Below are 18,426 nucleotides of genomic sequence, written 5' to 3'. Positions count from 1 at the left end.
CAGGAGGTTGACTCCCAGTCCAGAGAGCTCAAAAAAGAATGGAATCCATAGATACAAAATTGGATGTAGAGAATAGGACCCCTAAACTATACTCTTCATTAGAGGGGATTTGATTCCAAATAGCTTCAAGACTAAAGCTGAAATCTTCTGAAAAGGTTTTCTGAGCCTTTTCAATCATCAAATAATTAAACTCCCATTTTATCTACCTTGATTTGAGTGATCTGGTTAAGTGGATCCATGCCATGTAACCTTGAGGCTAGACTATTTTAATGCATTCAGTGTGGGTCTATCCTTAAAGTCGACTCAGAAACTCCAGTTGGTACGGAATGCTGTAGCTAGGTTACTTTCCAGAGCTTGGTGGAGAAGGCATATCACACCTATTCTGAAGTCACTCCTTTGGTTACTGAGGAATTATAAGGTTCAGTTTAAGGTATTGGCTATCACCTACAAAGTCTTTAATGGCTTTGGACACACATACCTGCAGGACCATCTCTCCTACTATGCTCTGCTGCAACATCTTCACTCGTTTGAGCAAATCCTTCTGAGGCTGCCACCCTGCAAATTGGTATTATTATTATTAATTACAAGATTTAAACCCAACCTTTCTGTCCTCATCAGAAGCTCCAAGGAGTAAGATCGACAACTGCCCATACAAATGCATTCTCTGTTGTGGCTCCCACCTTGTGGAACAGCCTGCCTTGAAGAGGTCAGGAAGTCTCACCCACTTCTATTATGCAGCAGAATGTGTAGAAATGGTCAGGAGGGCATTTTTGTAAATGGATTAGAAGTGTAGTACAATGAAACAGTTGGGTTCTTTTAGGAATTATGGCAATGTTTATTGTGTGTATCTTCTTGGCTTTAATGCACTAATATGAGGTTGGACTAGATGACCCTGGTGTTCCCTTCCAACTCTATGATTCTATAATTCTGGTTTTGTAATCTACTTTCTGCATTGTTATTATGTGTCATGCCAACAGTTTTTATAATTGGTATTATTTTCTAATTCTGTAATCTTAGTCCTACTACATCATTTACTGGATGTTTTATGGTCTTTGTTTGGATTGTTCTTTGTATTTTGTAATCCACCTTGAGCCTCAGCGAGAAAGGCAGGCTGTACATGAAGTAAATCTCCCAACATGCGCTGAAATTACATAGCACTGAAGTGAATACTTTTGTTTCTTTAAAATCACTTCTTCGTGTTTTTGCTACCACCATTGAGCAGAAAGTATGGTGGACCCTACTTAGTTATTAAGCAATACTGCAAAATATTAGAGCAGAGATTGAGCTGACTTCTATCAGAAGGGCAATTATTGTATTGCAGTCCAAGAAGCAATGGGTTCATTTTTCCTAACAATAGCGCCTCCTAGAGGATGGGTTTACTAATGAAAACAAAAACAAGCCTCATAGCTGTGTCCTGTCAGAAAGGAGACCCTTTTCATCAGGACTTACTAGCGGTCTCTTATTTTCTAAAAACAACAACCCCTGAACGTACTTCTTTAGGTTGCAGTTCCCTTGAACTTTTTTATTGCAACCATGTGGCATTCTTATTGTTTTGCGTACAGGCTGCCTTGGAGAAAACCAGTGAACGTTTGTTTGTTTCTGTATATCAGGTCCCTCCCCCCAGTTAGCTGGGTTACTTTTTTCTCCTGGGAAACAATCCAGTGCAGCCAGCAAAGGTAAGACAAAGTTGACACTATGAGATACGTGATTTAATTTAACCAAAATAAGTGGGATGGTTAATTTTACATTTTACACTGTGAATCACTCCCATGAGCAATGATTACACGTAGCAAAAACGTTAATACTTTAATCTTGCTTTTTTTCCTGGGGAATACCAGGACTGTGTAAATACAAAACCTCATTTCCCCCTATATCATAATGCCAAATTGAGCGCCACCTGAGAAAGGCCAAATCAAGAACAGAGACAACAACTGCCTTGAATCAGCATGTTTGGTTTAACGCTGGAAGACATGTTCCCTGGGCTTAATTTGCAGCAGGGTTTACCAGGATCTAGGCCTGAACCCTTCCTTCTGAGTCTCAGACTGATATTATCAAGAGTGCGAGTGAGCGTGCTGAATGGGATTACAGAGCAAGGATTCCAGATAATCAGGCATGAAGATTGCTAATTTCCATTTGATGTCCTCCTTCCATTTTCTACTTGTGACACACACCCATCTTCCCAATTGTCAGGTCCTTAGTGTGGGGGAGATACATTTCACTGTGCACAGGGAATCAAATGGAGCTGTTATATCATATCTTATATTATTTCAGATATAAAGCAGGGGGTTTTAAAGTCATGAGACTGTGTATAAGGGATAGGATTGGGAGGGGTAGCATATTACGAGTTTGTACCAAGGCTAGAAAAATAATGCTTAGGCTTTGTCACCTTACAATTCTAAAATGAACTGCACTTTCTCCATTTGTAAAATATATAGTTTATCACCTTGAAATTAACCTTCTTTACAACATTCCCATAGGTTATAATCAGTGTATTACATTTGGAACTGTCAATCATAGCATTTTAATTAAAATTGGGGGAAGAAGGCACCACTTTTGATTTTAGTGTAGTTTTCTGTAAACATTCTGTAATTTCCCCCCTCAAAGTGAACGTTATTCTGAAAATTCATGCACATTTCGATGTTTGTACCATGACCTAACCAATAGTTCCTACTATCTGCATTATATACATCATGCATCCAAATTCTATCCTGATTTCAGTTTTCTATTGCCTACAATACAGCATAACTTCCTTGTGATCCTTTTTTCACAATAGGCACACAAGATATCTGGGTTTTGCACTCAGGTGTCTGAACCCAAGTAAAAATGAACAGTAAGAAGCAGCTCTTAGAATTAAGAACATTTTCTCATGTGGGGCTATTGTGTCTTTAAATCTCTCAGATGCTACATCTTATAAACATAGAAATCAAATGTATGTTACTGCCATAGAGGTTTTACTTTCACACTGCAGCCCAATTTAAGCCAAAGCTTCAGTATGAAAACATCTTTACTGTCTCTTTGGTTACCCATTCAGGTCTTTCCACTGCTGTTATTTCTCCATCTACACCACAGACTTTGCCCATTTTGACTCACCAGCCACCACCCTGTCCTAGTTTAAATTCCTTCAAAATACTTGTCTGAACTGAAAACAAACTACCCCCACACCAATATTCTGCTTTTAAAACCTCTCATAAGAGAAGGATCAAACATTGACTTAGTACTTATCTTCTGCTTCTTTGATTGTTGGGGATGGGACAAATCCAACCTATCACTGTCAGACTTATCTAGAAGGTGAGTTGCCAGCAGAAAGTAAAATATAGTTTCAAAAGGGATAATAACCCCACTTGCTCCTTCAGAAAAAAGGGACTTCTGTTTCACAGCTGCCCCTGTGGGCAGACTTGCCGAGTGCAAGAAACAAACAAACCAAAAGGTAAATGTAGTGAACTCTCTTTGAGCAACGGTGTCAGAAAGGCTAGAGAGAGGACAGTTTATCCAATACTCTCTAATGGGGCTTCCCTAAAGTAGGTGGTTTGTTTTTCCTCCTCCCCCAGGCTGTAGTTTTAAGAATACCAGCATTTTCTATGATCATCTGTGCCAGTAACAGCTGCGTGGCAGGCAGTGAATTCCTCAGGGGAAAGCCGGACCAAACTCCTGCCCTAGAGTGTTATTGCTAAAGATGAGAAGCATCATCTGGTCCAGCACCCAGTTTGCAGCAGTGGCCAGACAGATTGTTAGAGGAATTAAGCCAACAGCCATTCCATATACCCCAGCAACTGACATGCCAAGCTACACTGCGTCTGAACCTGGAAGTTCCATTTAGCTACCATAACTAAATGGATGCTAAAGTTAGTGGCCATCTCCACATTGTGCAACAGTGAATTCCCTAAATAAGTTATGTGCAGTGCTTGGTTTGGTTTTTTTCACGGTGCCAGTGCTCATATATAATGTTGTGCCAATTTCCACCAGTTTCCCCCCCCCCCATTACTTGGGAGAACCCCGAGAAAAGTTGCCAATACTCCGCACTGGCAAGTACCATCACAAAACGTGCATAATGAAGAAGTAATGAAGGAGAGCCAGGGTGGTGTAGTGGTTAAGAGCAGTGGTTTGGAGCGGAAAACTCTGATCTGGAGAACAGGGTTGGATTCCCCACTCCTCCATATGAGCAGCGGAGGCTAATCTGGTGAACTGGATTTGTTTCCCCACTCCTACACATGAAGCCAGCTGGGTGACCATGGGCTGGTCACAGCTCTCTCAGCCCCACCTACCTCTCAGGGTGTCTGTTGTGGGGAGGGGAAGGTGATTGTAAACTGGTTTGATTCTCCCTTAAGTGGTAGAGAAAATCGGCATATAAATACCTCTTCTTCTTCTTTGTTTCCCTGTTTTGAATCTACCGCCTATCACAGTGATGGCGAACCTTTTAGAGACCGAGTGCCCAAACTGCAACCGAAAACCCACATATTTATCGCCGAGTGCCAATGCGGCAATTTAACCTGAATACCACCCCCAGAGGGGGCCCAGAGGGAAAGGCTAGGGTTGCCAAGTTCCTCTTCGCCATGAGTGGGAGGTTTTTGGGGTGGTGCCTGAGGAGGGCGGGGTTTGGGAAAGGACTTCAGTGCCATAGAGTCCAATTGCCAAAGGGGCAATTTTTTCCAGGGGAACTGATCTCTATTGGTTGGAGATCACCCGGGGCGGGGCAGAGCCGGAAAGGCCAGCGGCTTGGAGGAACTGCGCGTGCCGGCAGAGAGGGCTACGAGTGCCGGAAGTGGCACTCGTGCCATAGGTTCGCCAACACGGGCCTATCAGTTTCTCTGAGTGGTTGAAGTTCTTGTATTACAGAAGAGGAAGAAAAACCTCTCTACTGTCTTTGCACTTTGCATAATTTAATAAATCTGTTGTCGTGTGGATTATCAGAGTTCTTGGATTAGGAAGGAGGGAAATCTCTCCCGTAATGTCATAAATCTCTTATGGCGATCTGTGCGGCAAGGAGCCAAATCCCTTCTGAGCAACTGTATCTGAGGTGGGGATGGTGGGTGGTCGGGTCAGGGGCTCATGCCCAAACTTCATGCATGACACTAGTGGGGCCTGTGTTGTGATGTTGTGAAAAGGTATTCTCGGGGCTACAAGGAGGACTCGAAGGAGAAGCCTCTCCTGACATGCACCTGGCTCCCTCTGACGCCTGCGGGGAGTCTCTGCCTCCTAACCCTAAGGGAAGAAGCCAGAGAGGCTCCAGGGGGCGTGGCCGACAGCCTCCGCAAGGTGAGCGGGGCGGGGCTTAGCTTAAAACTGCTGGGGCAGCGGAGGCGCCAGCCAAGACGGGAGCGGTCCCGTCGCCCGGCCAAACGAGGAGCCGGCAGGAGCATCCCGGTTGGCTTGTGGCAGCCAAAGAAAGCTGAGAAAGGTGATGGGGCTGCGGGGTGGGGGGACCCTGGACCCTGCCTCTCCTCCGCGCACAGAGATGGCCTTGCTTTGTTTTAAAAGGAGGGTATGCCTTGGACTTGAACAGGGTGGGGGTGCGTTGAAGAGGTGGTCGAAGTCAGGAAAGGAGAACAGTGGCCATTTATGCATGTTTTGTTTTTACTTTGGATTTGCCGCTTTCTAGATGCACATTTTCCCCTTCCAAATTCTCAGAACTCTGCATTGGGGCTTATTGTGGAGTTTTTGGAGTTTGGATGGGGAAAATACGCATCTAGAGAGCGGCAAATCCAAGGCAAAACCTCCCTTGCATAAACGTGTGACTGCAGATTCGAGTGTGGAAAGGCATATGAATAGGATATCAACGTGTACGTAGAAAAGGGGTGGCGGTTTCTTTTTTCCTAGATGGAATCCGGATTTCTGCTAGGATTCCACATTGAAAGAACGGTGAGCAGCTCCGTGGTGAAGCTGAGCTGGAGAAGGTGTGCGCGCGCGTGGGGGGAGAAATGCATGGTGAGATTTGGGTGGGGAGATTTCCACCATCCCCCATTCATTTCTCCCCATTCATTTTATGATGTTCCAGTCCTCCTTTAGCCACGATGCTGGTTGTAATGTACATTAACTGAGTATTCCCCCTCGTTAAGTTCTGTTGGGAAACTGGGAGTTTTTTTCTGTAACTGTGGCCATTTATTCATGGGAGGTTTTGCCTTGGATTTGCTGCTCTCCAGATGCACATTCCCCCCCCCCCCGTCTGAATTCTCAAAACTCTGCGTGGGGCCTTATTTTTGAGCTTTGAGAATTTGGATGGGGAAAATATGCATCTGGAGAGCAGCAAATTAAAGCAAAACCTCCCATGCATAAATGACCTGTGTTAAACAGAGCTTAGGTAGGACAGAAGAAGAAAAATGAAAGGGTCGCCACTGGTGCTATGCTGGCCATCGGCTGTAACAACAATAAACGAGTGCATGCACACTTTTAAACAAGTACTCTGGCACTTTTAGCACATGGGAAGATGCATTGGTGGGAATCCTTTGCCTAATACCCTGCCCACCATGTATTCTGTCTCTCCCCCCCTTTACATTAATTTAGAACTGTGTTTAGAGTTTTAATGATTCAGTGTGTGTGGGAGGGGGGCTGATCCTTCTTTAAGTTCTGGGAGCTTTAGTGATTCAAGGAACAAATTGTTCCCTTGGTGAGTAAAGCGTTAACATGCTTCAACAGCTCCCCAAATGAAAAGCCATGAAAAGTAATTTGACTTTTGCATGCCACATTCCCATGGAGCAAGGAACGCCCATTTTCTTCCTTGGGGCAAGAGGGCGTTCTCTGAGGACATAAATTAACACCCATTCAATCTCTTTCCAGTTTAAAAGGGCCTCCTATTTGTGGTGAATTTTTTAATTAAAATCCCACATGCTGTATAGCCTTGTGTTTATATGTTTTGTTATTCCTTAATAGTTTATCTCATATCGCTCCAGTGTACTGAAGAGAAAAGGAAGCAGTTTGATGCACAAGACAGAAATGCTTTGGTGAGGGAAGAGATAACACACAGGCCTGTACATACATATTCACTCCTCCTTCGCCAGTTTGTATAAATGCAGTTGCACCCATAATACCTGCAATATAAGTTGTAGATCTTGCATATGGTGTTTGAAATACTGGCTGTGATGTGGATTGTCATTAATGGTTATGCAGGTGGAAAGAGCATTTTGCATTTATTCACATTTATAATCTGCCTTTTTTCACAGAGACTCAAGGCAGATTACACTGGCCATTTATGCATGGAAGGGTTTCCCCTGTATTTGCTGCTGTCAAGATGCACATTTTTTCCCATTTGAATTTTCAAACCTCTGCATGGGGGCTTATTTTTGAGTTTTGAGAATTTGGATGGGGGAAATGTGCCTCTAGAGAGCAGCAAATCCAAGGCAAAACCTCCCATGCAAGGCAAGAGATGTTTGGAGGTAGTTTGACATTGCCTGCCTCGGTGTCACCACTCTGGCCAAAATAGGTGGGGGTGGAGCCAGGGAACCCTGCATACATCAATCCCCTTGCGGTCCCCTTGCTTTGAATAAGGACAACCTCAGTGTGAAGCTTTCTGTCAGGCTTATGGTTTGCTGGGTTAGGTCAGTTGCCTCTAAAATCCAAATAAATAATGACTTGGATTGCGTCACAGAGTTGTAACAAGTCATTTTACATATTTTTCTTCTTGAGTAGTCTTATGTTTTTGTTATAAAAGTGGCAGCTCAAGTATATTTTCTGTTACATGGATGGGCAAATAAATAAATGCTTTCAGGTATGTAGCCATGATGGTTTGCAGTAGAAAAGCAAGATTCAAGTTTAGGTACTACTGGACTGGAATCTTGTTCTAAATGAATGGGCAGTTTCTCTGTCATTCATGTATATTCCAAAATACATTTCAAGGATTAAAATTTCAAAGGCAAATTTCTGTGTCTGGAGCAAGTAGTGTAAAAAGTAGTCCTGAGAAAAAGATAACTGCAATAGTTGTCAAACTGAAAACGGAACGCGCATTTTCTATAATAACAGCCATAGTAAATTGCTTCAACTCTGTGTACCTTAAGGCTTCTAAAATGGGAGTTGAGAAAATTAACACCTGAGCATTAAAACGTTTACTTGAATTTCTCTTAAGTTCTGTAAGCTTCCAAAGCAGCTGCCCTAGACTCATAGCTCTCTAGACCAGTTATACAAGTAGGTTTCCTCCTTTACAAGGAACTTTCTATTTGTCATTTCACATGTTGTACCACTGGCAAAATTTACCGTAATTCATTGACAAGATGGCACAGCAAAACTCCTGAATTTTTTTCCCCTGTTTGTTTTTTTGGTCCGGTGCTATGTGAGAATTCAAATAACATTTTGAAAGTGTTCAGCTTACACAACACTGGGTAGGTGGTTAACAGAAATGTATTTGATTTGTGGTCATAAACCTGCAACGCGTCCCAAACTGACCCTGCAGAGGGAGGAGTGAATAAAGAAGGGAGTTAAAGAATTTCAGCGTCATTGTTAAGGGTTCTTTTAATCGTAAGTCCAGATCTGCCCTTTTCTTCATCACAGCCAGGTGTCTGTGACATGATCTTCTAATCGTGAGTCCAGATCTGCCCTTTTCCTCATCAGAGCCAGGTGTCTGTGACATGATCTTCGTCTTCCTTAGAACTACTCTGCATAATTAAAGCTACCATGTGAAACGCTCGTTTCACAACTTGCTGGAGATTTGTGCAATTTGGTTTGGCCTTGCCTGTGTCGGCTGCATGAAAACCACACTATTTATTTGTCCCACTGTACTAATATAGTACACCCATGTGTGTAGACAAATTCTTAGGAAAGGCAAAGCAGGTGCTGGGATATGTTCTACTCAAGTCTCAAACTTTTGTTGTTGTTGAGTTACACAGTTTTTCTATACAAGCATGCAATGCTGACAATGAAAAGACTAGAGTCCAGTAGCACCTTAAAGACTAACAAAAATATTTTCTGGTAGGGTATGAGCTTTCGTGAGCCACAGCTCACTTCTTCAGAGAAGAAGAAGAAGTGAGCTGTGGCTCACGAAAGCTCATACCCTACCAGAAAATATTTTTGTTAGTCGTTAAGGTGCTACTGGACTCGTGCCCTTTTCTACTACTGCAGACAGACTAACAAGGCTACCCACTGTGAATGAAAAGACTAACAGTGAAAAGAGGGCAGGTCTTATCTTAATTACAACCAATTTAAGATTATTAGCATATAAAAACAGACATTTCAAGTATGTGGGGCCACCAGAAACAACCTTTTAGGGGAGATTCAGTACAAAGCAGAGTACATACACACAAAGCTCCCTTGTTTTTGATGGACCCTTGGTCCATCAAGGTCAGTATTGTTTATTCAGACTGGCATCAGCTCTCCAGGGTATCAGGCAGAGGTCTTTGACATCATATACCGCATGATTCTTTTAACTGGAGGTGCTGGGGGTTGAACCTGGGACTTGCTTCCTACAAAGCAGATGCTGTCCCACTGAGCCACCAACCTTATAGCAGTTTAATGTCCATTATCTGTCATGACTTATTGTTGAGGGCAATTGTAGTTGAGGGCAGATCCCTTCTTCAGAGAACCTCTGTACCCAGAGTTCATTTGGGGAATTATTCTCCTCTGCCTGCTGAATATCTTTTGGTACTAGGCCAAAACTTTTTGTTCTAGCTTTCCCTTGGCTAATTTGGTTGTTTCCCCATTCATAATTTTTTAAATTTTAATTGTGTCCTATTTGCTTTAAGCAGTTGCTGCTACTAGTTTTTCTATTTTAGTGTTTTAAACCATTTTTTTTGTTTGGTTTTATATTCTTGCTGATGGCTTATACGATTGTTTGTTGTTTAGTTTTATTGTATTGCCCACGGTCTTGTACACAGTTTGTGGAGAGGTGGAATATAAATATTTTAGATTATAATTAATTATGACACTAAGTACTTTAAAAACTGTCATATAGATGCTCAATTACATATTTTATCCTTCCCTTTCTCCACAGATCTTAGAGCAGTGTACATAATTCTTCTCTCCTCCAAATTATCCTGACGACAATCCTCTGAGGTAGGTTAGTCTGCGAGTGACTGAGAGTCGCCCAGTGAGTTTTATATTTGAATGCAAAATTTGAACCTGGGTCTCCCCATTCCTAGCCTAACACTAACCACTATACTACACTGCTCCACAGCAGAGAATGACATTAATGGATAGTGATGTCACAGCAGGTTCATAACAGGATACTTTTCAACCACAGCTGGAACAGAGTATATTTAAACAGATTTTTCTTTATTACTTCTTTGGGTGTCTCCACAATCTTGCATTTTCATAAATGGTATCAACCAACTTGCCTTGCGTTTTAACTGATCTTTCAGGTTATTCTTAGTCACTTCATCCATCAGCAGTGTTAAACGTCTATAAAGTAGCTGAAGTTTCAAGCAGATGATCAAACGTATTTAAAGTTTTATCCGAAAGAATAAGCATATATTTAGAAACACAGACCTGTATTGGGGTTGCCAACCTCCAGGTGGGGCCTGGAGATCTCGCAGAATTACAACTGATCTCCAGACTACAGAGGTCAGATGACAGCTTCATCTGAGAGCCAGCATGGTGTGGTGGTTTGGAGTGGTGGAGTCTGAACTGGAGAACCAGGTTTGATTCCCCACTCCTCCACATGAGCAGCAGAGGCTAATCTGGTGAACTGGATTTGTTTCCCCCACTCCTCCACATGAAGCCAGCTGGGTGCACTTGGGCTAGTCACATTCTCTCAGCCCCACCTACCTCACAGGGTATCTGTTGTGGGGAGGGGAAGGGAACGTGATTGTAAGCCGGTTTGATTCTCCCTTAAGTGGCAGCATATAAAAACTAACTCTTCTTCTTCAGAGGATGGAGTCTATGGAATCACATCCCTGCTGAGTTATTTCCCAACTTAGAGTTAGCAAGCCTAGTTTTTATCCAGCCACACAATTTCAAAAACTTAAGGGCACCTAAGTTACCCTAAAAGAGGGCAATTATTTCTGTTGATTCCCCCTCCTACTGCAACACACTGAGTCCTTGTCTTCCAAAATTTTGTTTCTGGAGGTCAATGCCTCTCAGGAACTGTATAGTAGGGCTCTCCAGTGGGCAGGGAAATTGGCAGAAGTCACCACTCCCTCTTAAGGAAGCGTCTTTCGAATGTAGTTGAATACAGGCTGTAATTTTCAGTGATAAATGGTGGGAGCCAGATCCTTCTAGGACTGCTGCTTCTTTTTTAAGGAAACTTGATAGTCATTAACTGTTTTACTAACAATCATTACGAGTGTGGATGCACATCAAAAATGCTACGGATTGTTATGTCATCCTATGCATGTCTGAACTGTGTTTAAAACGTATTCTCAGTTAATTATGTGTAGGACTGTGACAATGACAGGGAGCGGTAAGGCTATTTCTGTTCAAATACCCCAGTGGCAGCCTTAAGAAACAATGTCCCTTCAACACCGCTAAACTGAGGATCATGGTTTAACAGAAGAAGTGCCCGGCAGAAGCTTAGTACATTTAAAGGCCTGTTGGAGCCCGATAACACTTCTAAACTGAAAATCAGGGGTTGAAGTCAAAAGGATCGTCACCTTAATACTGAAGTGCTTGGGGGGCGTGTATTAAGAGATTCTAGTATCTTACTCTTCACTTTCCCCGAAAGGTGTGCTATGGAGGCAACCAGGGCATTGAAGCTGATGGCCCCAGTAGAACCACCAGTAGTATCATGCATAGGGTTGCCAACCTTCAGGTAGTAGCTGGAGATCTCCTGCAATTACAACTGATCTCCAGCCAATAGTGATCAGTTCACCTGGAGAAAATGGCCACTTTGGACTCCATGGCACTGAAGTCCCTCCCCTCCCCAAACCCTGCCCTCTTCAGGCTTCACTCCAAAAACCTCCTACCAATAGTGAAGAGGGACCTGGCAACCCTAATCATGGAACAATTTTACTTATGGTGAGTGGAAGCAAACTTCATATGCTACTTGCTTCCATCCCAGCTATCAATGGATGGTGTTCTCCCTCCTGTTTTTTGAGAAGAATGAGTTATCCTTAAAGCAGACTATGTGTTGGAAATGCCAGAAAAACCATTTTGAAACAAAATAATACATGTGACCTCATATAAAGTGCATCAGATTGGTACTTGGGAAAAGACCTGGAGTAATGGAAGAGAGGCTGTGGCTCAGTGGCAGAGCATCTGCTTTGTATGTGGAAGGTCCCAGGTTCAATCCCCGGCATCGCCAGTTAAAAGGATCAGGTAGTAGGTGATGTGTCTCTGCCTGAGACAATGGAGAGCCACTGCTAGTCAGGGTAGGCAATGGTGACCTTGATAGATCAGTGATCTAACTCAGCAGAAGACAGTTCCATATGTTCAACAGCCAAAGTTTCCAATTTGATAATAATAACTAACCAGCCTTTAAGCCCTTCTTAAAAGGATTTTTTCTTTTTTTCTTTTGTTTACAATTTTATTTTTATGTACAGAAAAACTTGAAGGCAAATCTGATACATCTACCCGAGCTTAGTGGCCAATTCTTTAGCCTTGGCTTTTTCAAGCTTAGCGATGCGAGCCACTGATTTGGGCCCCAAGACATTGCCACCCCAATGATGATGGTTCTCATTGTATCTCTCATTGTAGTTGGTCTTTCCAGCTTCCACCAGTTTAGCCAGGGCTCCCTTGTCCTCCGGATTAACGAGATCAGAAAGATTTAGTAGAACTAACATCAGGACTTCAGTTTCAGTTATACATTTGCTTTTCACGTACTCCTGCAGGAGTAGGGCTCTCTTGTGTCCACGTCATTGATTAGCCAGATATACTGGTGTGTGTGTATGTGTGGAGGACAGAGAGAGATTATCCAGATATACAGTTAAGATCAAGCCCTGCTCTCTATGCCTCCGCCTTCAGAGATAAGGTGGGTGGTGACTAGAGACAGGGCATTTTCTGTGGTGGCACCTTACCTTTAGAACGCACTCCCATTTGAGGCTTCCTTGGCACCTACTTTACTTTCTTTTAGATGCCTGGCTAAAACACATCTTTTTACCCAGGATTTTAATTGAGTTTTATCTTATCAGTTTTTTAAATTGTCGGCTTTTGTTTTATAGAGTGTTCATGCCGCCTATGTCTAATGGGTTGCTTCTTATTTTTTTAATACTGTGGTTTTTATTTTAAGCTACCTCATCAAGGCTATTGGTAGGATTGCCAGGTCCCTCTTCACCACCAGCGGGAGGTTTTTGGGGCGGGGTCTGAGGAGGGCGCAGTTTGGGGAGGGGAGGGACTTCAATGCCATAGAGTCCAATTGCCAAAGTGGCCATTTTCTCCAGGTGAACTGATCTCTATTGACTGGAGATCAGTTGTAATAGCAGGAGATCCCCAGCTACTACCTGGAGGTTGGCAACACTATCTATTGGAATAAATATAGTTGTAGTGGAGATACCAAGTTTTAAACAAACTTTCTCAAAAGGTAGGGGTTATTATTCCTTTATTCTTCCACTTCCTTTCTTTCTCCTTGGTACCGTCAGGAAACAGCTTAATTTTCCTGTTAATTTGTTTGCTAGTGTTTGAGTTCCTCCTACTTCATTGCAGAGTGAAATTACTGATAATTTGTCATATTAATTTTGCCTTAATAGGACAAAGGAGATACACACAGCCATGGACTGGGGATCGCTCCAAGCAATCTTAGGAGGCGTAAACAAACATTCTACAAGCATCGGGAAGATCTGGCTTACCGTCTTGTTCATTTTCCGCATCATGATTCTTGTGGTAGCTGCAGAAAAGGTCTGGGGAGATGAACAACAAGATTTTATTTGTAACACTCTACAACCTGGATGCAAAAATGTCTGCTATGATGAGTTTTTCCCCATTTCTCACATTAGACTCTGGGCTCTGCAGCTCATTTTTGTGTCCACTCCTGCACTTTTGGTGGCAATGCATGTTGCCTACAGAAAGCATGAAAAGAAACGGCAGTGCAGGGAGAAAATTGACATTGAAGATCTGAAGCGGCAAAAGTTTCATATCGAGGGCACCCTGTGGTGGACGTACACCAGCAGCATTTTCTTCAGAATTGTCTTTGAATCTGTCTTCATGTGTACATTTTATTTCCTGTACAATGGGTACAAAATGCAGCGCGTAGTGAAATGTGGTGCTTGGCCTTGTCCAAATACAGTAGATTGCTTTATTTCCCGACCCACTGAGAAAACCATGTTTACTATTTTTATGCTGGCTGTGTCAGGTATCTGTATGCTCTTGAATTTGGTTGAGTTATGTTACTTAGTGCTGAAGTTTTGCATGAGAAAACCGAAGACCATAAAATCTCTGCCCAACCATTAGACACTTACCTATCCATTCGCCTAATTTTGCATTGATTTCAGAAAATGGTCAACAATATTTCCAGGCTCCATGACTATTATATTAATGCAGTTATTTAATGGCCACTTTGTTCTGACTAGTAATGACTCACGTGCCCACAAGGACAAGGCAGGACCTAATCCTTATTATATGAAAGTACTCCAAGTTCTTCCTGCTACTGAAGAGTTTTAATGAAAAAGTGAATAGACTACTGCCTTTAGGGTTGATATCCATTTTCCAGCACAATGTTGCTTCAAGTGCAGACATATACTGCTCAAAAAACATGTTCAATGGTAATTTTAGATATTAGACTTATGAGGACTCCTTTCATGAGATCTGACTTATTTGAGAGGTAATGATGAAATTCACATTCCATTGGCTCTGAATTAGGGTTTCCAGCTCCGGGTTGAGAAAAACCTGGAGATTTTGGAGGTGGAGCCTGAGGAGGGCAGGGTTTGGAGACGGGAAGGACTTAAATGCCATAGAGTCCAATTGCCAAAGCAGCCATTTTCTCCTGGTGAACTGATCTCTGTCGTCTGGAGATCAGCTGTACTAGTGGGAGATCTCCCGCCACCACCTGGACGTTGGTAACCCTACTCTGAATATGATGCACTCGCCAACGGCCCAGTTTCTCTCTCGCTTGGATAGCGAATCTGAGCTAGAAAAGGATTCCCCCTCCTCAATTCCACCCACCCAGTGTGGAGACAGCTGAGAAGAAATTCATTCTGTGTAATCCATCTATATTCCTTCATTCCCCCCCCCCAGTGCTTTCTGGGATGTGTAGTTTGCAGAATGTCTGAAAGTTAATGTTCCCAAAATGCACAGGGGCAAGTAGCGGAATAAAGAAATACACAGGTCAGCTGCGGAGACTATATAGTCTCCCTGTATTTTGCCCCTCTCCACCTGCTAAGCCTGGGCGACTAGACCTGGCGGTGCCACTGTATATCTTTGAAATGTTTTAAACTATTATTGTAAGCCACTTTGAGCCGAAAGGAAAGGAAGCATATAAATGTTTTAATAAATGAATGTGTGGCATTTTCAAAGATGTGGGACAGGATCATGTTTTGTCAATATTAGAGGCCTGGTTTAGCTTTTCCAGGGAAGACAAACAATAGCTGTCATGCAGATTTATATCCGTATCTGCTATAGCATAGCTGGAACATTACATATAAAAATCCAAGAGAGAAATGTAGCACTTGATTGCAATCTGTAGGATACTAGTTGGAATAAACAATTTCAAAATTATACCACTGCATTTAGCAAGACAACTGAGCATACCCTTAGAAGAGCATGTGAAGTAAAATTGTTTGAAAAGGGGAACCTTGCCACTACTTGCTTTTCTTCATCAAAACAAACTGTTGCCTTTGATTTAGGAAGAGGGTTCTCTGCTTAAAACCTGCTTCTGCATTGCACTGCCTTTCATTTGTAAGAAACTGGACACCGTACGGGCAGAGAGAAATCATAGTGCTATCATGAGCAGTTTGAGGAAAACACAAACGCGTAAATAAGGATTATCTAAAATAAGTAACTCTGTCTCTGTGAGAACATCCTTAATCCAGCTATGACAAACAGGAACTTTGGTTTATTTCATGCTTCTGCTTGTTGTATGCGTAATTGCCTGTTTTACTGCCAAGAGAACACTCTGTTATGACCAATACTCCAGTATTACAAAATATTTGATTTTATCAATTATACCTTTTTTGTATTATCTACTTTTAACTAAGTCATGTTTTCCACACCTGCAGTTGTTGTTTTTTTTTTACTTGAAGGGTTAGGGGGGTAGTAATATGTTTACACAAAAAGAGACTGTAAATCGAGTGCCACTTTAGCAATAAAAAGGCTACTACTGTAAACACAGGTACTTGAAATTTATATAGAGAGAGGGGTCACGTTAAGTTTGTAAATATTTTGATGACTTGCTTAAACTATGGCATTTGTATGAATGGATAATGGTGTTTTGGAAAAGCAGGCCAGCTACAGCGGCTATGAATGATAAAGTAATAATAAAAGGGCTTTCAAAACAAACAGCTGCCTTTTCATTTTGATTGCATCATCACCTGGAGAAACAAAGAAATTGGATGTAAAAGGAAGATGCACGATAACCATAACAAGGTTAATTATTACAAGGTTAATAACCAGATAGTTAGAAGCAGACAAGCACATTAAGAAATCAACATGGGTAGAAGCCAACATGTATTTTAATATCTAGAGCCAATTTAGGTTAACAGCCTTGTCTCTGACTACAATCTTTGTAGGTTGCAAAGGTCTTTCTCCTTGCCCATGTTTGCAGCCATTTTTACATAGAGTTGCCAGTTGCCACCGGCAGGAGGTTTTTGGGGCGGAGCCTGAGGAGGGTGGGGTTTGGGGAGAGACTTCAGTGCCATAGAGTCCAATTACCAAAGCGGTCATTTTCTCCAGGTGAACTGATCTGTATTGGCTGGAGATCAGTTGTAATAGCAGGAGATCTCCTGTTAGTACCTGGAGGTTGGCAACCCTATTTTTACACTACTTCTATTTATTAAAATATTTATACCTTGCCCCCCCCCAAAAAAAAGAGAGATTAAGAGCAGCTCACAAAAGTGAAAGAATCAATAAGGTAATACTCAATAGTCTAGAAACCATACAAACCAGACATTTACATTAAAACAGCCTGTTAATCAAGATAAAAGGGATTGAATTAACAAGCTTTACATCCTCAAATGCCCTCCTAAACAGTTCAGTCTTTGAAAACCCCAAGAGTAGATGCCTGATGTGTTCAGGGACACTGTTTTATGAAGGAGAAGCTATTACAGTAAATGCCTGTGGTTGGATAGTGGCAATTCCTGCCGTCTTGCAGGAAGGAACAGATAAATGGAGCTGCAGAGATTAAAGAAGTTGGCCATGAAGAGCTTCAGAGGCAGAGGCCAGCACCTTGAATTGAATCCAGAAAAACATAAGTAACAAGTGCAAAGCTTTTAAGATAGGAACTATATGTACAAAACAGCCAACTCCAATCCATAATCATGCAGTCATATTCTGAACAACTGGAATGTCTGGGTTGTCTTCAAGGGCAGCCCCAAGTAGAATGTGTTACAGTAATCCACCTTTGATGTTACAGTAGCATAGATCACCAGCTAAATCTAAACAGGAAGATAACTTGAGAAGTAAATGAAGTTGAAAACATACATTCTTGACAACTATAATAATATGTTTGTTTGTTTGTTTTCCAGCAGGAAAGCTGGGACAGTCTGGAGAGCTTTTAGTAGTATCTGCCAAAGAAAGGCTCACCTTTAGGTGGGCAGCATATTCCTCTCTAGAGCAGGGGCGTCAAACATAAGGCCTGCGGGCTGGATCCGGCCCCTTGAGAGCTCTTATCTGGCCCATGAGCCAACCTAGGCAGCCACCCCCTCCACTCCCAATCTAGCCTGGCGAGGCTTGGCCCAGCCCGACCAAGTGACATTAATATCATGTCTGGCTCTCATAACAATTGAGTTCGACACCCCTGCTCTAGAGCATTAGCCTTACCATCCACCATCACCTCCATCTTTTCTGGATTCTTAGTCTATCCTCTCTCAGCCACTTGACTACAGCATCTAGGCAGTGGCTAAGTGCACATACAGCAGCTTTTGGAGATCTGTTTCAACAACAGCTGAGTGTCATCAGCATATTGGTGACACCCAATTCCAACGTTGTGGACAATTTCAACCAATGTCCCTACATAGGTAATAAAAATCATTTCCTTCATGGAGATTGAGGCTGTCCCTACAAGCCTTCCAGGAAGGATTAAAAGCTGATCTTTTTTCAGAAGTCCTTCAAACTGGATTAAAAGAAGGGTGGTGCCTGTTGAACTTGTTTTATATGGTTTGCACACGGTTTTTATGTATTTTGTGTATTTTATTTTATATGTTTGATCTATATCTCCGGCTGCCTTGAGCTCCGTAAGGAAGAAAGGTGGCTAATAAATGTTTTAAATAAATAAGAAAAATGAGAAAAATAAAACATATTTATGTAGGAAATTATGTAGCAGGGAAGAAAAGGTGACAGAAACCTCCTGCAATATCTCCAGGTGCAAAGTTTCTTTATGCTCTGATATTTATGTATATTTAAATATTTATACCCAAAGAGCCTTGTGGCAAAGAGTGGTAAGCTGCAGTACTGCAGCTCATGACCTGAGTTTGATCCTGATTATTG

The 18,426-nt window shown here is 42.2% G+C and overlaps 1 protein-coding gene across 1 annotated transcript; it reads left to right on the top strand.

The window, feature by feature from the left end:
• The first annotated feature begins 9,947 nt into the window (after nt 1–9,947).
• Nucleotides 9,948–14,486, top strand: LOC130485145 (gap junction beta-6 protein-like). Its single transcript, XM_056858259.1, has 2 exons — nt 9,948–9,972; nt 13,539–14,486. Exon 2 carries the CDS (start codon nt 13,561–13,563, stop codon nt 14,236–14,238), a length of 678 nt encoding a protein of 225 aa, XP_056714237.1. The 5' UTR covers nt 9,948–9,972; nt 13,539–13,560; the 3' UTR covers nt 14,239–14,486.
• The last annotated feature ends 3,940 nt before the right edge of the window (nt 14,487–18,426 follow it).

The sequence above is a fragment of the Euleptes europaea genome, chromosome 12, assembly GCF_029931775.1.
Source record: "Euleptes europaea isolate rEulEur1 chromosome 12, rEulEur1.hap1, whole genome shotgun sequence".
Classification (NCBI taxonomy): Eukaryota; Metazoa; Chordata; class Lepidosauria; order Squamata; family Sphaerodactylidae; genus Euleptes; species Euleptes europaea.
Note: the sequence above shows the minus strand (reverse complement) of the source record. Positions and strands in the feature narration are given on the sequence as shown.